Source organism: Diplotaxodon limnothrissa, linkage group LG16, assembly GCF_057381915.1.
Source record: "Diplotaxodon limnothrissa isolate DT_005_m linkage group LG16, D_limnothrissa_male_GT1.1, whole genome shotgun sequence".
NCBI classification, from domain to species: domain Eukaryota; kingdom Metazoa; phylum Chordata; class Actinopteri; order Cichliformes; family Cichlidae; genus Diplotaxodon; species Diplotaxodon limnothrissa.
The window spans coordinates 15406753-15426822 of record NC_140611.1 but is presented as its reverse complement, the minus strand read 5'-3'; the positions used below and the strand labels follow the sequence as shown (position 1 = coordinate 15426822).

The window sequence follows — 20070 nt, the reverse complement described above, 5'->3', positions numbered from 1 at the left end:
CAGACTATGTTGGCCTTACTTCCCCTTTGCGCGTTTTGGTAAATGAACAAGGCATGAGAAACCTCTCTGCTCCCCTCTCATGGACTACAGAAACAGAACAGGCGTTTATAAAGTTAAAACAACAGCTTTCTGTCGCCTCTGACCTTGCTGTGCCAGATTATGCTTTGCCTTTTCATCTTGATGTTTCTGGAACTGGAACCCATATCAATGGTATCCTGTTCCAGAAAAAAGGGGGAGAGAGAAAAGTGTTGACATATGTAAGCGTAATGCTTGACAACACTGAAAAACGCCACCCACCGTGCACACAACACGTTTCTGGACTTGCAAAAATCATTCAGAAAACAGCACACATAGTGATGAACCACCCACTAAAAATTTTGACATCACACAGTGTGGTGGCCTACGTCTCCTCACAGGCCTTCACACTCACTTCACTCAGGCAGAGACGCCTCAGTACCATTTTGGAAGCACCACACATCACCTACTCACATGAAGGCATAAACATGGCTGATCACATGGGATCAGGGGAACCACATATGTGTGAAGAGGTTGTGCAGGTACAGGAGAAAATCAGGCCAGATTTGCAGGCAGAACCTCTAATGGATGCAGAAAAAGATTGGTTCACAGATGGATGTTGTTTCAGAACTGAAAGTGGAATGTTGAAGGCTGCATGGGCAATAGTGGAACAGACAGACATGAGATGGAAAACAGTGAAAGCAGAGCAGTTGACAGGACAACAGTCTGCACAGAGAGCTGAACTGAGAGCGGTGATTGAAGCCTTAAGGATGGGAAAGGGACAGAAAGTGAATATATACAGTGATTCAGCTTATGCTGTGGGAGCAGTGCATGTGGAGCTCAAGCAGTGGCTAAGAGCTGGTTTTTTGACAGCCAGCGGAAAGCCTATTAAACATGAGATAGAAATGAGGGAATTAGCGGAAGCACTGTTGTTACCTGTTAAGGTGGCAGTGGTAAAATGCAAAGGACACAGTGCCGGATTGGACTTAGTGGCATTAGGTAACAAACAGGCCGACTTAGTAGCTAAGCAGACAGCTGGTTACTTACCCTCCCTGATTATGGTAATGGACCCAGAAGCCACACCCCCTCCAGAAAGACCACCCATACAACTAGGCCTAGCCACAATCAGAGAGTTACAGGACAAAGCCAGCCCCCAGGAAAAATCATTATGGGTAACAAGAGGGGCCACAAACACAGATGTTTGGCGTGGCCCAGATGGAAGGCCCATTCTACCGCCAGGGGTCAGACAGACAGCAATGGAAGAGGCACATGGAGTGGGGCATGTGGGACCTGCACAAATGATGAGGAACTTAGCCGCCTGGTGGCACCCTTATCTAAAAGACATGACAAAATACATGGTTAAAACCTGTAAGGAGTGCAACCAATTTGGAATCAAGCCCGCCTTCAAGCCAATAGCAGGGTACTTCCCCATCCCACTTTGCCCAGGGAAAGAAATAATCATTGATTACACAGACATGGTGGACAGAGTAGGTAGTTACAGGTACCTGCTGGTGGCTGTGGATGCATTTTCAGGTTGGCCAGAAGCCTGGCCGACAGCAAGTGAAAACAGTAGAACTGTGGTGAAGTGTCTGATTAATCATTATATACCACAGCATGGGTTTCCCGAAGTCATAAGGTCGGACAATGGTTCACATTTCAGGAACCACGATCTGCAGAGGGTTGAAGCCGCATTAGGTTTGAAACATAAGTTTGGCTCAGTTTACCACCCCCAATCCCAGGGGAAAGTGGAAAGGATGAATCAAACTCTAAAAACTAAATTGGCTAAAATCTGTGCACAGACCAAATTAGATTGGGTTAAGGCATTGCCTCTTGCATTAATGTCCATAAGATGCTCAGTAAATCAAACCTCTGGTTACACTCCATTTGAGTTGGAGCATGGCAGGCCTTTTCCTGGCCCCTCCTCTCGCCTGTCAATGTCGGATGAAGCTGATTCAGACCTCGATCCGAGGACATATTATAACATGCTCCGCAGTTTTGTTGCCCAGTATTCCTCACAGGTCGCTGAAAGAAACCAGCAAGAGCTGAAAGAGGCGGCTACACCTGGAATGGACTACGTCCTCCTGAAAGTCACAAAGAGAAAGTGGGCTGAGCCTCGCTGGACAGGCCCTTACCGCATAACAGAGCGGACCTCCCACGCTGTCAGGCTCGAAGGGAAAGGTGACACCTGGTTTCATTACACACAGTGCGCTGCTGCCACCGAACCAGGAAGAACCTTGAGAGAGGTGCAGAAGGACCTGTCAGAAGGAGCTGCAACAGCATCACCAACCACTTGAGGGAGCCAAAACTCAACCTACAAGCCGGCTGGTTACAAAAGGGGGTGTTCTTGATACTGAACTAAACATTTTTATTTTTCTATTTTTAACATCTTTTATGACTTTGCTTTTATATTGGCTTGAGTTTTTAAGATTTACATTTTACATTGCAATAGTTTTAACCGCTGAAAGCTCATTTAAAGTTGTGTCACTGATACTTTTTGTTGCTCTTTAACTCCTAGAACACGCCCTTGGCGAGGTGGGGGGAACTGGACCACCTTTCTGTGCCCCATCATCCTCTATTAGAAGACATCCAAGCTAAGTAAACATGTCTTGGCCCTTTCCCCCTGAAATGACAGGCAGGCAAAGATGTTGCGTCTTTGTTTGCTTCCTGGCCCTGGGTCTCATTCCCATTGGCATAATCCTGATCTGTGAAGGGCCCCCGACACTTCTGACACCTTCAAGTTCAAAAGCTTCGCCCCCTTCTGACAGTCCCAATCTGACAAATGTAGCCCCTAGGGTCTTGCCCACCACTTCCTCTCCAGTTTTGCCCACGCCCGATCCATTTAGAAAGAAACGAGACACGGTTACCTCCTGTACCCCAAGTACGACTAGAATGATTACTCTCTGTGTCCCCAACAATAAAAGTTGGGTAGTCGAAATAGATTTCGCTAGCTTCCCAGTCACTCCCGTCACCAAAGACCAAGGGGGGGATCTTTTTAACCTTGCAGTACATCTCTCCTCCTCAGTGTGGTATATAACCCTGGGAGGTTGGCATCAGTGGAAGTGGTCCAGTTTAGTGTCAGAAACGGACCTCGATTGGTCCAAGCACTCTAGGGGTCAGGCTTTGCACTGGAGAAACCAAAATATGCTCAGAATAGCAAAAAAACCGGATCTTTCAGGCTTAATTTTTACCCTAAAGGATCTGGCCTTGACCTCCTGTCAACAATTTATACTTGCCCCTTGGACTGATCGCACCGCCCTGTATTGGCAAATGGAAATATGCCCTAGCGTTGGTGCAGCTCCAAGCTCTGTAGTTAAAGATGATAACCCCACCTTTAATGGCCCTCCGGTGACATATACAAACGGGGGGAGAAACGGCCGAATACGCATTGTAGACACAAATAAAATGTCTAAAGATGACCTCTTCCAAATTCTAACCGGTATTTCTGGAGCAACAAACAACTGGTTACTACTAGCTGAACAAGCTGCTGACAAGACGGCTTCCGACTGCATAGTGTGTATGGGAGCCCGCCCCACTTTAAGAGTGGTACCGGCGCCAGTCAATAGTGCATGCCTCCTGCATCTTATGAACAATACAAAACGAGGTCATTGCTCATATCTGGAAAACCACTTTCCTAAAACTCAACGCTCGGTCTCTAATAAACCACCTTTCTTTTCTTCAGATGTAGCTGTGAACAATTTCACTTGTATTAACCTGACTGGCAATGCAGTAAAACTAGGTAGCTTGAACTCTTCTTGGTGCACTGAGATGACGGTTATGAAACCAAACTTCCGACCTACGGCTAGGGCTGATTTGTGGTGGTGGTGTGGCAATAACAAGTTATATGATGGTTTCCCTCGGGATGCGTCAGGTCTTTGCGCTCTCATAACTCTTATTTTACCTGTTTTAGTCACTCCAGTAGATCTCTCTATAGAAGTACACGAAGTTGGCCTCCCATCCTCCTCTGAACGCCGCTCTAAACGTTCTCTAATCCCAGGTTCAGCTCATAATCCAACCTATATTGATGCTGTAGGTATACCCCGTGGGGTCCCCGATGAATATAAACTGCGAGACCAGGTTAAAGCAGGATGGGCCTCGATACTTTGGATGGTTGAAATAAATGCGAATGTAGACAGAATTAACTACATTCACTTTAATGTGCAACTGTTGGCTAATTACACTCGAGATGGTTTTGAAGCTGTGCATGCACAGTTATCTGCCACTTCCCTAATGGCTTTCCAAAACAGGGTCGCAACGGATTTTCTCCTCGCAGAAAGAGGCGGAGTCTGCAGCCTTTTTGGTCAGGAATGCTGTACCTATATCCCCAATAACACAGCTCCTGATGGTTCCCTCACTAAAGCTATTACTGGTCTCACAGCTCTTACTGTTAAAATGAAGGAACACTCGGGCGTTGATACTGCCATGTGGGACTCTTGGCTTAACATGTTTGGCAAATATAAGGCCCTTGTAGCTTCCATCCTAGTTTCCATCTCAGTTTTTGTTGCTGTCCTAGTCACCTGCGGTTGCTGTTGTATTCCATGCATTCGATCCCTCTTCCAGAGACTGATTGTTACAGCTCTCACTCCTGAGGATAAGGATCTCGCCCGGCAGATGCCTTTATTGGCTGGTCAACTTCCCACCTCCTCGCCAACGGATGATGAAAACTCTGATCGTGAGGGTGACGAACATTATCGTCTTTCTCTTGTTTAAATGCTTCTAGAATGGTTGTTTCTCTGTGGTGTTTTGTATTAGGCTTGTTATTAATTGTTTCCCTCACCCACTTCCTCTTGAAGGATATATCTGGTTGAACTGTGTCTGGTCGGGTTGTGAGGGTTAAGCGATGTTCTCAGGGTCTCCGGACTTAAGCCTGAGCGAATGTGTACTCCCACCACTGGATATAAATTGTTTTTTTTCCACACCCCTTCCTCACGTTTTACCATATTCACTTTTGAATGTCCTTAGCAGTTACCGTTCTGGGTTTATTTTACGGTTGATTTATTCTTTCACATTTTCACGTTTATATCTCTCATTATTATAGTATACTCTGTACTCTCCACATTTTTATCATTACTTATGCTTTTTGGTTGCTGGGTTACAGGAACTGTTAATTTTGTGTCACTACCCTGGTTGCACTGACTCGTTGTATCCTTGGGTGCAGGACAGCTGTTACTGCTTTCGTCGGGAACCGAGACTGATTGCAGCCGACCCCTGGGCAGGGTGGTGCCTGGACTCTTTTCTCCTCATCTGCAATGACAGATAAAGACAAATGATAAGACCCGAGGAGTTTTTCGAGCCAGGCTTCGACACGTCTCTGTGTTCCTTTGAATGTTACTTATTTTTGTGTGTTGACCCATTTAAGATGGGTCAAAAGGGGGATTTGAAGAAAATATAATCTGATCAAACATTATTCAGCTTTAAATATTGTTCAGCTTTAAAGTTACTGTGCAACTGTGTAATAAAAATGTGCTCACGACTTTGGCCTTGAGAGCGATAAGAAGCGATCGCCTCATCCTGCAGGTGCAAGATATCTGCAAGCGAAGAGACTAGAACACCCAAGGCCGATTTCCTTTTATGGAGTTGTTTTTCTGCTAATGCAGCACTTTCCTCACAACCCCCTCCTGTAAGTTTTAGAGAATATATACCCATCCTCACAGCAAATCTTGGGAATCTCCTGATGTGAGCTGTGTTGAGAGGTTGTCTCTGTCTCAATAAAAGTTCACTGATTCCCCATCTGCCGCAGGTGTCTGGTTGTCTTCATTCTCCGCCAGCCTGGTTAAGTCAATTCCTCCTTAACATCTAAAAGAACCTATTTAATGAAGGAAGACGGGTTCACTTTGTGTTTAATATTATTCTATTGCTGTTGTGTTTTTTTTGTATCCTTCACTATCTACATAAAATAATAGGAATATTAACTTCAATATTCATTTACAAAACAATAACTCACACATACATAAAAACTGTACCTGTTCTTCAGGGAAGTCAATAACCACCAGATATGTTCCTCTGTCTCTGCAGTCCTTTACGGCTGCATCCCAGGAACCAGAGCTTTCAGACAGGAGATAGCAGCTATGGTTGAACCTGGTCCATCCCGCAGGACATTTTTTATCTGGAAGAAATTACCAACAAGTAATTTTTCAGCAAGTTAGTGAATTATCTTTTAGGAACTTTATAACAATGCTTATTTGATCTCTGTTTAACACACTGTACTTTGTTTGTTTGTGTGATCACTTTGTTGATGAAAGCTGGACCAGATACACTGATGTGCTTTTTCATTAGCCAAATGAGACTTCCCACAAATATAATGCCTGCATACTTGGATGCATATTCTCCTGCCTCTTTGTAGTGCTGTTTAAGTGCTGAAGCACACCAAAAGGCTGTCTAATAAAGGCAAACTAATGTCTTTAAAGTGACACGTTTATGTATATTTGATCGGAAATAATTTTTCTTCTTGTCTAAAGCAAAGTGGGAGATCAATATGTTACTGCAGCCAAAATATGAAAAGCAACACCGAAAATACACCTGAACTAAATCTAAATAATGGGGAAGCAAAACAAAATATAAGACTAGATCTACTTGTTGTGGATTCTTTTTTCTTGTTTTCTTTCTTTTTTAAAAAAAACAAACAAACAAGGTTTATGTGTGTTTGTAAGTTTTTTTTAAAAACACACAGCAACTCATACAATGACTCACTTTGGTTGAACAAAAAATGCAGTCCCTCCAATTCTTTAGTCTTTTCAGTGAGATTGGCTTGAAGCAGGTCTCTCTCATCAGTCATGGAAGAAAGCCTGTGACTCACTGCAGAAACATTTGCATTTAGGTCTCTCTCCTCACTCATTAAGAAAAAGAGAAGCTTGTGATCATTAGAACTGATATCAATGACCAACACAACTCACAGAGGAAACCAAGAGTAATAAGTCCAGCCAACAGGAAAACACTCAGCAGGCTTAGAGACAGAATAATAACCAAATACAAACTGCTCTTAGAGCTCCTTTGACCTGAAAAGAAAGGAAAAATAAACAAAATAGAGAACCTAATAAAATGTGCAACAGTTAAAACACCTCTGCTTTTTCCAGTTTCTGCCACTTCTTTCTTACCTGTGCGATTTGTTGCATGTGTTGGGTTGTCATGTTTCAGATTGACATAAATTTCCTCCATTGCATGAAAGGATGTTGATCATTTATGAGAGCTCTGCAGTGCAGAACATGTAAAATGTAAAAAGCCTCAAAGGTTTCAGTTATACTTTTTTTTTAGTATCAGAGGAAGTAACCTATTGAATATGTGGTTTTGCAGCTATGCTACCACTGAAACTTGTGATGGCCAATTATTTTTTGGGCACTGTTAGTTACCTTCCGTGTAGCCTTCCTGTTCTCACTAGGGGCCCCTGCGTACCCCAACCTGTTCTGCAATGTGTGCCTTTTCTATTTTTTTTTTTTTTGTATACTATATCCCTCTTGATTGTATATGTTTGTTATTTATTCCTGTTGTCTTACTATTTATACTTTATTCCAGCCCAGCTGGTGTGGCGCACCCACAATTTTGTTGTACATGTACATTGGCAATCCGGTGTTGTGCCAAAAAGTGATTGCCTGGCAAAAAGTGATTTCCAATGTTTTCGTGTGTTTTTTATGTGTAATATCGTTACGTATGCTGCTAAATATACTTTGGTGAACAGGTATTACAAAGGTGTTATATATAAAATTTTAAAAAATTACCTGTTTCTCAAGTATCTTTGTAACTGTGTTATTGTACTTACATTATAATCAATCAGCTCCCTATTGTCCACTTAAAATATGTTTACAGAACTATTTTTGCATTTGTTGCAATTTAAGCTGTACTCTTGGCCAGATTACTCTTAAAAGAGACATTTTTTAAAGTCAACAATAATTTTTTTTTAACTGCATAAATAAAGGATACACAAAAGTCACTGCCAAAAACTGATTGCGGCTTCTACCTTGTTACAGGAATGTTGTTTGTTGCTCAAGATGACGTGATATCATTCATGAAGGATACATGTGACATATGTTTCACATATTATAGACCAACAAGTTATTTATAGCAGTGTAAATACAAGCAATCAGTTTTTGGCAAATACCAGAAATCAATTTTTGGCAGAAAATCTCTTTTTGGCACAACACCGGTCTTTAAGTGATGACGTGACAAATCCGGCTTTTGTGTTTTTAACATATTTTAATGCTTTGTATCTTGTTATATTTAATCTCCAAAAGCCCCTACAAATAGTCAGTGATCACTGTCGGCCTCTCTCGGTTTTCATTACCGCTATTCATTTTAAAGCTCAGTTTTTAAACCCTTACGATGTAACTAGAGCCCAGCCCATGCAGCAGTACCGTATTTACCGCACTATAAGGCGCACTTAACATCCTTTAATTTTCTCAAAAATCGGCAGTGAGCCTTATCTATGAATTCTGGCTGTGTTTACTGACCTCGAGCTGATTTTATGTGGTACACGGCGCTCAAAAATCTGTCAAAAAATGTTTTAGTAGGACTTTGCTAAGCTACGAAGCAGTACCGCTTGATGAATTGTCTGAGCGTTATGGCTACCGTAGTCAGGAGCCTCGCGGCTCATAGTAATCTGGGTCCAAAACTCCGTCCGCGTCAGGTCCGAAACAAACACTGTGTAAATTCTTTAATCTTTAATAAAATGATCAGTGTTGCTGCTTTACCAGGTGTATCAATTAAGTTTAACATCCAGGCATCCATGAAAACAGAATTTAGAAGTTAGCAGGAAGTTAGTAGATAGTTAGCTCGCTGGTTTCGCTAGTTACCTTAACATGATATATCATGTTCTGACTGAGAGATTTCTGGAGAAAAAATAAAATGTACAGCTCTGCTATCACTTCCAACATGAATGAGAGAGAAAACTACACAATAGTGACGTTTGTAGGATTACTGAAGTTGGGCTAGATTGTACATAATAGGGGTGGGTTTTAATAATCGATTCATCGATTAAAATCGATTCTGGCTTAAATAAAGTGATATTGATTCATTAAAATCCTGAATCGATTTTTTTTTTTAAATATAAATGTATTTTGCCCAAAATTCCAGAATCTCAGGTGAAACGTCACAAAATTTTGACAACCACCAAACATTTAAAACAGTAAATGAGAGCAGGTACACGGCTTCTGCACAAAGACGTAAACACAAAACGCATCAGAATCAGTGAGATGTCGCCTTTCTCACCGACGGCACGGACACGGTCGGGGCTGAAAGCTGACAGCTCGCTGATTCTGATCCGCGGGTCCGCGCTTTGTGTTTACGCCCTTTTTTCGCTGATTCTGAAGCTGCAGGTTTTATCTCTCTCCAAATAATAGCCTATTGACTGAACCATAAACATCGTCATGAATTCACTCTGACTTTTGCTGTTTTGCTTCCACCACACTTCATGCACAGCTCTCTCTCTCTGTGTCTCACTCTTTCTCAGTGTACTTCAAGAACAGTTTCCAGTCTATCCCCGAAATCTGTGCTTGCTTGTTACACACAAGACTACTATTATTTAAAGGCTGTCGGCCGCTGTTTTTTTTTCCTTTTAAAAAACCTAATTTCTGCTGTGTCTCTAATAAAACCAGAGGTAATGTTCATATGTTTATTAATGGTTTTCTTTCGTTTTTGATGTACTGCAGAATATTTTTATAAAATCCGATGCCAGGAAAATCACCTTCATGTTTTTGTGTTTTATCTTCAGCTACTTTGACACAAAGGCATCTGCTGTGATGCTCACACCTTTGATAAAGTCTTGCGAGTGTCAGCTTCCTTTTTATAGATACAAAAATATGTAAATGTACTTATCTGAATTATAATATTTCTGACTGTCTGAGGCAAAATTTCCCAAATTCAAATCGAATTGAATCGAATCGATTTGAATCGAATCGTGGATCGAATTGATTCAGGACCTTGTGAATCGGAATGAATCGATTCTAGAAATCAGTGACGATACCCAGCCCTAGTATATAATGCTGTGCTAGTGATCGCTAGCGACACCGCTATGTTAGCATACCAAAGCATAACACTGTGAACCTGGAGAATGAACGATAACCTTTTTCCACTTTTTTGACAAATGCAATCGCATGGAAAATTGCTGTAAACGGACCAAACTTCAGTAGGAGAGAACAACTGAGATAGTCCAGCCACAATATGAGGTTAGTCATTAATGTAAGATAAGATAACCTTTATTAGTCTCACACGTGGGAAATTTGTTACAGCAGAAAGTGGACAGTGCAAAGTTACATAGCAAAAATTAGAAAAACACTGGAATAACATATGTTCCAGTGTTTATAAAGCAGCTACCAGAGAATTCAACATTAATGAATTAATGGTATGGAAGTGGAGGAAGCAAGAATGAGTTGAGTAAAGTTTGACTTTTCTGACTGATTTGTTTTGTTTAATGCGCTTTATAATGCGGTGCTCCTTATGTATGAACACAGACCCGTTTGTCGACAGTGCGCCTTATGGTCCCATAAATACGGTATATAAATGACTAACCTTGCATTGCGGATGGATTATCTCAGTTGTTCTTCTGACTGAAGTTTGGTCTGTTTACAGCACCCTGCCAAGCGATTGCATTTGTCCCTGACCATCGAGAATCCTCACGTTAACTTTTATCGAGTGAGAAAAAGTTAGCATTCACTCTCCAGCTTCACTGTTTATATTATGCTGCTAACAAAGCTGTGTCGCTAGCGATCACGTATATTGTTATATATCAGCTAGCCAAACTTTAGTAACCCCACAAAACGTCCCTGCTGTTTAGTATTCTGTCTTCATTTAGGTCGGAAGTGATAGCAGAGCTGCAGGTTTTAATTTGTTTCAGAATTCCCTTAGTCAGGACATGCTATATTGTATTTAGATGGACGCTAGCGAGCTAACACCCTGCTAACTTCTAACTCCGTTAAATGTCATAAATTCCATTTTCATGGATGCCTGGATGTTAAACTTAATTGTTACACCTGGTAGAGCAGCCACGCTGATCATTTTATTACAGATAAAAGAATTTAGACAGTTTTTCAACTCTCAGTGATGCCACAGTGATCGTTTGACTTGTGGACCTGCAGCAGAGTTTGGGCCCAGACTAATGACGTCAGACTTAAAGACCAGATAAAGGGTTATTCTATGCTATGTATTCCATTAGAACTCAGACTTAGTTCAGAATAGGAGTATTACACAACATATTAGGTTTCTTATGATTTTATTTGCAGTTCTGCTCCTGCTAAATTGCTTTAATGAAATATTAAACATTCAAAAATCTAAATTGTGGACACTCCCCTTTTAACCATTGGTTTGTCACGGTCTGCTGGTGGAGAGAGTGAGGTGGACCCAGGAGCAGACACAAGCAAGGAGGTGGAACTGAACTTTAAACAAAAGGCAAGCCTTTATTGTGGCTGATACAAAGGCAAGACAAAACAACAAGGATAGTGGCTAAACTAAACTAGAACCTAAACTGGTGAAACTAAGAACTGCGAAAACTAAGACAACTTCGACAATTATGAACAAGACTTTGTGCTAAGACATGAAAGAACTATGAAACATATACAAGAACAAGCAACATGAACATGACCTGCACAGAGTCTTGAAACCTGACATGACCTGAGGGATGAAACACATATGATGTGACACTGATGAAGAAACACAGGGCTTAAATACACTGAGGGATAACGAGGGGAATGAGACACAGGAGCAGAACACAGCTGGGAGCAATCTGACATGACAAGACCAAGAGGAAGTAAAACTCAATACACTGACATAGGACACAGACTTTCAAAGTAAAACAGGAAACATAACAGACATGGACTTGACTAGGGGAGACAGCAACCATGGAACACAGAAACAGAAACCAAAAGAGGATAAACAATGACAAAATCAAGGTTCAATAATGATACAAAACTCAAAACATTGGGTCATGAACCCAGGACCATGACATGGTTAAACAGTAAAGGTAAAAATGTGTATTATCATAATATCACTCAAAGGGTTCTTACAGGTTACTCTGGCCTTACAAATTTACAGATGCTTGGGGATGGCAAGGCCACCCTGGCAAGCATGCCTTCATCTAGAGCTGGGAGAGTCTCCTACCAGGCTCCATCCAATTTCTGTTTGCCTAATGGGTAATACTCATAGGATCAGAGACTTTAAAAGGAGAGCTGGTTCCAGACCTTCCTGTACTAGGGGTGCCTGGTCAAAATCCACACTTCAGAAAGAAACCCCATTAATAGTACAACTACTAAAATAACAATAAAAAGATTTTAAGTTATTAATGCCCAGAATAGAATAGAATAGCCCTTTATTGTGAATGTACATGTACAAGGAAATAAAGCTTTACAGAGTATTTTTGGTAGTTACTTCCTCTTTTCTTTGTCAGTGCTCCAAAATTTCCCTCAGCACAGCTATTCTTCAAGGGGGTTCCTACCACAAAGATATGTCATGGTGATCCTTTATTTTATTTTGACATGCTTTTGGTCTTGTATCACAGGTGCAAGTCGTGCATGCTATAATTACACACAGGCGTATGTAGTATGACTTCACTATAGTCTGTACATTTTTTGGAATCATGTTTTATTATGTATCATTTCTCTTTTCTTTGTTTCAGAAATCATATTCTGTAAAATTAAAAATAAATCCTTCACATTTCATTATTGTGCCTTACAGTTTTTTTTCTCTACATTTTTTGCAGTATTATTATAAAGCCATTTGGTGTCTTAAAGTGGTGGTGAAAGGGTTTTAATTCTTTGGTCACAGACTGAGTTTATGTTTTGACATGTGAAAAAGACTTTGCTTTGTTTTAGCATCTATTGCACAGGTGATTCTTAGTTATGTCATGAGAAATGCCCTAACTTTTTTGAAAGCTGCATTATGAGTAGTAGGGGTGCAACAATACTCGTATCGATATTGAACCGTTCGATACAGTGCTTTTGGTTCGGTACGCATATGTATCGAACAATACAAAATCTTTTATTTGTTTTATCAACTTTTCTTCTGACGATGCTGTCTGTGTTGAGCGCTCAGTGGATCTACGTTCGACTACTCCGCCTAGGCTGCACTGTCGAGTGCAGATCCACTGAGCACAGTGCAAGCTAGCAAGACAGAAGCTAAGCTCGTTGCAACATGGCAAATGCCTCAACGCTACCCGAAATTGAACCTCCCCCACCCTCATTCAGATCTGGCGTTTGGAACTATCTTGGTTTTCATGTGAAGCATGACCCTGAAGGTAAGCGCGTCATGGACAAAAGTAAAACAGTATGTCGGATGTGCCACGCAATGCTTAATTGGTGGGAACTAGTGCGTTAGCGCAGTTAGCTTGTTAACGTGTTGACGCCGTCCAGCCCCATGCGCGGGGCGATCCGCGGTAACTCGTTAACAGAGATTTGCTGCGTTATGGCGTTAATGTCATTTTAACGAGATTAACGCTGACAGCACTAGTGGGAATACAACGAATATGACTGCACATTTACGCCGACATCATCCTCGTGCAAAGACAAGTGGAAGCAGACAAAAACAACAAGCACGCATGCTACAAACTTTACCTGAGTCATTTAGACAACCGTTAGGATGATTCTCCTTATGAGGACCTAATATGTTTAATATGCTGCTGAGAATATAGCCCAGAAGAAGCGTATAGTATAGCTCTTATTTTGGAAAGAGCCATTTCTCTGTAATAAACTCTCTTTTCCAAAGATGAGTGATTTCTCGATCAGATAGATTTTTTATTATTTTGTTGTTTCAACAACATTAAATTTAAAAACTGTACTTTTGAGTTAAAATATATATTTATAATTTTAATAAATGACAAATTAAAATGCATAAACATTTTTTTGTATCGAAAAAATATCGAACCGTGACACCAAAGTATCGAACCGAACTGTGAATTTTGTGTATCATTGCACCCCTAATGAGTAGGGATGGCAATTCATAGTTTTCATTTGATGTCACAGCTCCTGGGACATGCAAAAAACAGTACTGCAGTCCTTTCTCCTCCAGTGTAATTTACATTTATTTACAGCTGCCAAAAGGGCATATAGTATAGCACCAACATGTGAACATCTCTGCTAACCCTGACTTCAGGCCAACTTGATGCTAATTTACACTATAGAAATGATTTACCTGACACTGGAAAAAAAAAAAAAAACCCCTCAGTCAACGTTACCATTGCGACATGACGTTATGTAGTGCTTGCCTTTGCTTTAATGGTGAACAGTTTCTCGTTGTCCATCTCTGACATGACAGCATTATTTACAAATCCAGATAGAAAATACATGTAGCTGTCCATACTTTGAAATCTTCCATTCTGGCAGTAGTTCTCTACAAGATACACATAGATGTCACCAAACTGGAGCTCTGGGAGAGACACTGCCACTTTCAGGGGTTTAAATGAAGCATATGCCCAAGTTCAATAAGAAAGAGCTGTAAATGTCATCTTCCGGCTTTCCTGGGCGTTTCTGTTCTCCACATCACAACCTTGTTTCAACATTTGCAATCTCATTAATGTCATCATTTTTCTAGCCCAATCACCTTCTTGCTTGCCTTTTTTGAATTAATCAGCCGCCAATTTGCATAGTTTAGATTTGCACTCTCCATCATTCTCTCTTTCAGAATCTCATTCATGCAGCCCACCTCTTCCCCATCTTCACCTCACAGACACCTTAGTCAGAACTTCCAAACCTCAGTCTTTGTCTTCACCACCACCAGCGTCTAGACCAGGGGTCGGCAACCCTAGGCACACGTGCCACCATTGGCACGTGAAGGGTTAACTCATGGCACGACAATAGCTGGACTGACCATCAGCCCACCGGACAAATGATTTTTCATTTTTATGGGCCAATAATTTTTTATTTTTTGTAACGGTATAAACAATGAAAGGTGGTGGATTGGCCAGATGCTGGCAGATGTATAAAAATACATCTGCTGGCCGCCGGTCCGAGTGTCAGGTGACCTGAACTTCAGGTAAGAAGTTATGACCTGCAGTCTATCCAGGTCAGATATAAACCAAGTTTAGGTGGAGTTTATTTTCGTTGTGCTGAATTTTTACAGTCAGTTACAATAACTCGTACTGCGTACTAGCTAGCATGACGGAGTTTCTATACAGCTGTTCGGTTGCTATGATGTTACTGATAGTGAACTTTATTTTATTCATAAGGTTAGTTATTAGAGTTGCCAACCGTCCTGTAAAAAACGGAATCGTGCCGTATTCAGAGAAAATATTACGCGTTTCGTATTGAGCTGAAAAGGAACAGTTTGTCCCGTACTTCAGCTAGAATGGAAAACAACACAAAGCTTGAGTTATTCTGTGTATTTACGCTGTCAGCTGCTTCTTATTCTCTCACCCTCCCTCTCCTGTTGCTACTTAAATCATGAAACTGATCAATGATCAGCTGATTGGCTTTTCTCTCTTGTTTGTTTATCGCCCACTGCGCCAGAAAGAGGAAACCAGCAGATGTCACGCTAAACAACAGCAGCATGTTTAACCTTGATAAGCTGTTGTTAGAATTTATTTAATAATAATTTCTAGTATCAGCTGATGTTTGCTGGAGCCACAGCTGTAAAAGCTGCTGGTCATGATGTTGGTTTGGATATGTGGTGAGAGGGAAACATGAAGATGAAACCAGGAGACATCCTTACTGAATCATCAGAGCTGAACAGGTGATGGAGAAACAGGTTTATCTTTTAGGTGACATGAATGAGTTGAAGGGAAGTTATGAACTGTTTCTGAGAGACAAATAACATCAGGATCCTTTTCTAAGTAGCTGACAGCTGGTAACTGTGCAGGGGCGGGTCTAGGAAAGTTTTGCCAGGGGGGCAGCGTCTGTTTTCATTCAAAGACTGTTTTTTTTCTATAATACCTGGTGGTGTAGTCTGTGATTTTTTTTGTCAGTTCAGCCTTATATATTATGTTTACCCCGAGTGACCACCCGGTCAGCTGGTGGGTAACAGGCATCTCCGAAAACGTTAGAGCAGTTATGGAAATATGTGATGTCTTGATGAATCGAGCAGATATTTGAAGTTTACACAGCACCATTCTCGCATAAAAATATCTTAAACGTTTATTTTGTGACCCAGAAAGAGTAATATTTCAAACTCCGCCACTCTGTGTTCCTCCGCCATTGCCTCGTTTGAGTTTTGGACGAAATGGATTCTGGGATATTGCATTTCGTCAGTTCGAGCTGATTGGAGACCAGAACAGCCAATCAGGTATTTTTGCATCAAAGTCTGTGATTGGCTGGTTTTGTGGCACAAATATAACCGTGTAGAAAAAGAGTTGAGCGCGCACGGGCAGAAATGTTGAGAGCGCAAGCAACACATTGCGGCTGCAATTGTGTGTGTGTGTGTATGGATAATAGCAAACACTGAAATACATTTTTTTGCACGCAGCAATTAATTTTGTTCACTCAAATTCAGCTTTTCTTCGCTCAAAATAAATTTCTCCTCAAAATGCAACACTTGCACCCGCAAACCTTTTTTTACGTGCGCTCAAATTTTTTTTACGTGCGCTCAGAATAGTGGCACAAAAATAATGTCATACTTAAGAGGTACTAGATGTTCTTATATAATAAACCAACCAAGACTTTTAGTTTTAAAGCAAAGCAGAAGTTTATCAACAATTATTTTAAAGTTTATTCTGTCATACTCTTTCATATTCTCTCTTACATGACTTTCTACAGAGAACTCTCTGCGCTGGTGTTTTGAAATGTTTGCCCTGTTAACAGACACCATGGAGTAAACTGAAGTAGCTTCTGTAATGCTACAATGAGACAAAAGTGGGCCACCCTCTTCTTCTTCTTTTTTAAAATTTGGTTTGTTTGTTTTTTACCAGTACTTAAAAAATAAAATTTTTGTATGTTTCTTAATGAGGCACTGTGCTTGATTCTCTGAATTAAATACATTCTGCTGACCAAATAACATACAACCACTGGTTATTTTTGCCATGAATATAAATTTGCACCTAATAATAATAATAATAATAATAATAATAATAATAATAATAATAACTTTATATAAAGCGCTTTCAAACAAAGTGCTGTACATCTATTTGAAACTAAAAAGATAAATAAATCAAATCGATACATAGCAATACAAGTAAAAAAACAATACAAGTTAAAAACAGTAAGAATTTAAAAAAACTAAAAGCCATAGAATTAAAACATGTAGGATAGGGTGAACAAATGTGTCTTCAACTTAGTTTTAAAAACTAAAAAAAAAACTAAAAATTGTCATTTTTCTGGCTCTAGGAGAAGGTTCCTAGAGAAGAGTCCTGAGATCGTGGAGCACTGGATGGAACTTAAAGGTGTAAAAGGTCGCAGAGGTGCCAATCCGTTTAAAGCCTTGTAGGTGAGCAGCAGGACCTTAAAATCTGATTGAACCTGACAAAGTAGCCAATGAAGAGCTCTCAGTACAGGGGTAATGTGCTCAAATGTGAGCAGCTGCATTTTGCACCATCTGTGGACCTCTGAAACTTTTCTTTGGTAGCCCAGAAAGAAGAGCGTTAAAATAATCAATACATGAAGACACAAATGCATGGATAGGAACCCCTGCAGTGTCGCTTGACAAAACTTGTCTGATTCTGGCTATGTTCCTCAAATGATAAAAGGCGGTCTTTGTTATCTCTTTTACATGAGACTCGAAGCAGAGCACCATGTCGAACCACACGCCCAAGTTTTTTACCTTGTCCCTGCAATTTCTGACACCTGTCAACAATTTTCAAGATGAAATTTTGGGACAAGTGCTGAAATTTTTGTGGCCCAATGACCATCAACTCTGTCTTATTAGTATTTAGGAGCAAGAAATTATCAGATAATCAGCCCTTAATTGCAGATAGACACGATTCTAGTTTAGAGACTTCAGCACAATTTCAAATGGTCAAAGGAACATAAACCTGCAGGTCATCAGCGTAACAATGAAAGGTTACATTAAAAAACACAGTACAGTAAATGTACGCAGTCAGAACAGAGGACAACATTAAAATGGAAATGTAGAATAGATCAAGAATCACAGTTAAAATGTCAAAACATGTAGAAATATATGCTCTCCAAGAAACTGTACAGTGGTGTTATGGTAGATTTTTGCAGATCCATTTCATAGAAGCTGTACATGAAATATCATTCCAAGTCCTCCGATCTTCAGCTCTTATATGCACACAATCTTCTTCACTATTTGGTGAGCCTCCATTATTGGGTTCATTTGTCGCCCAGTTCCTAAAGAACGAAGGTGTTATATAAGAACATATCAGTAAGATGAAGAAATTGAGTGTGGGGATTTAATTCCCTATAAAAAAATATGACAATGACCCCACTGTCTGGTGCAGTTGTCAACAGTGTTGCATGGATTCAAATCTACTGTGTCCTTTCTGTATGCAGTTTGCATTTTCTCTGCCACTTCATCCCACAGTCCAAAGACATGTGTGCTAGCTGAATGGTGGAGAAAATGGATGGATCGATGTATTTGTCATGAAAGGTATGAAAGGTCGTAACTGAGTTCTTCTGCCCCCCCCCAAAAAAAAGTCAGTAGCATCCATCTTTAACCTTTTGCCCTTATTTTGGCTCAACCACCTGACATGTAAGCTTACTGATGAGATTATTTTGCATACATATATGTTCATAAAAAAACACATTGCTGGAAATCCAGTAAATGTAATAAACTGAAACAAAGTGAAGACTTACGCCAGAGTCAGTGGAGTTCCATCTACCCATTTCCACTGTCCTTCCTTTCCACTGTCAGTCAAACCAATCCAAGTGTTATCTTCGATGATTGTAGTGAGAAAGTTCTGTTAAACATGAAAGAAACAACATTTTTTTTAACCAGAATTCCATTTTCTAATTATTTTTATTTCCTTTTGTTTATTTAAATTGTAATAATTTTAACCAAACTAATGTGGAGATCAGGGAAATATTTTACTGCTACTATTCATAACCATCATCATTACCGTTACATTAATTATCATTTCATCAAAGCATTTATTCAATAGATTACACATGTTCTTAGTTAAGATTATTACACCTATCACACAGAGCTTCTGTCTGGTAAAAGGTTAGAAGCGCCAACGGGCGGGGTGAGGCTGAGTGCGTTGGAGGTCGAGACACACACACACACACACACACACACACACACACACACACACACACACACACACACACACACAAACAGTAGTTAGACTCATGTTTAGGTAAGAGTTCAAATAATAGTTTGCAAAAGCTTGTGACTGCAAAATTGTGTTTGCCTAAGGGACAGTTTGTTCCAGGAGATAAGCGAGAGTTAGAAGATTAATAGGAAGCACCTGGCCTCGAGACGGAGAAGATGTCCTTTTAAATGTGTCAAAAGTCGTCAACAGAACATTTGTGGTTTTGAAACTTATGCATGTATTGTATCTGCTTTGACGCATGAGGGGGCGTCATAAATAATACCCATATGTTATAAAAACAACTGCTTGTGTATCATTGGGCGGAGATCGATGCTGTCTGTGTGCAGTGTTCATCTCCCCACGCGTGTGTTCATTAAAATCATTGTTTGACCGACTCTCCTGGACCAATTGTTGTTTCTGCGCTCACCCTCAATATTTGAACTCGTAACACTAACTAATCCTAAACTATCTAATAACTAATCTTTACATTTTTAAAAAAAATTCATTTTAGTTTGTTTTCAAAGTTCAAAAAATATTTCAGTTAGTCCTAATTTTCATTCTCTGTCCATCAATCCATCCATCCATTCTCTTCCTCTTATACTCCTCAGGGTTCCCATGAGCCTTGGGCAATTTAGAATGACTATTAATTAACCTAACTTTTATTCTAGTTTTTATTTAATTTTAGTTATATAAAAAAATCACATTACTTTTAGTTTTTTGTTTAGTTTTAGTTAACCATAACAATAACCCTGGTGCTATACAGAATTGCTCTCCACAGTGAGACTGAATAACAGATGTTTCTGGGTTTTATGTTCAGATATGTTGAATGAATGTTGAAAGGTTAACAGAAACACATAAAATGAATGAATACATTAATTGCAATATACATGCACTATACCTGTTCTTTAGAACTGTCTATCACCACCAGATCTGCTCCTTTGTCT

At 40.2% G+C, this 20070-nt stretch overlaps 2 protein-coding genes across 3 annotated transcripts in view; one reads left to right on the top strand and one right to left on the bottom strand.

Moving 5' to 3' along the window:
• The first annotated feature begins 2396 nt into the window (after nucleotides 1–2396).
• LOC146615899 (uncharacterized) lies at nucleotides 2397–4745 on the top strand. The gene has a single exon (XM_085374493.1). The coding sequence runs from the start codon at nucleotides 2617–2619 to the stop codon at nucleotides 4720–4722; it is 2106 nt and encodes a 701-aa protein (XP_085230619.1). The 5' UTR covers nucleotides 2397–2616; the 3' UTR covers nucleotides 4723–4745.
• Nucleotides 4746–18034: 13289 nt separating this feature from the next.
• LOC146615898 (CD209 antigen-like protein C) overlaps nucleotides 18035–20070 on the bottom strand; it is a 15777-nt gene continuing 13741 nt past the window's right edge. For both annotated transcript variants that reach the window (XM_085374991.1, XM_085374992.1), the window contains 3 exons: nucleotides 20025–20070; nucleotides 18669–18772; nucleotides 18035–18203 (listed from right to left, as the gene is read on the bottom strand). The exon at nucleotides 20025–20070 is cut by the window's right edge and continues 94 nt beyond it. In XM_085374991.1, coding sequence (XP_085231117.1) covers nucleotides 18059–18203; nucleotides 18669–18772; nucleotides 20025–20070 — 295 coding nt within the window. In that variant the 3' untranslated portion in view covers nucleotides 18035–18058. The remainder of the gene's footprint in view (nucleotides 18204–18668; nucleotides 18773–20024) is intronic.

Coding starts and splice junctions, on each gene's coding strand:
- LOC146615899 (XM_085374493.1), top strand. CDS start 2,617: ATGTCTTGGCCCTTTCCCCCTGAAATGACAGGCAGGCAAAGATGTTGC.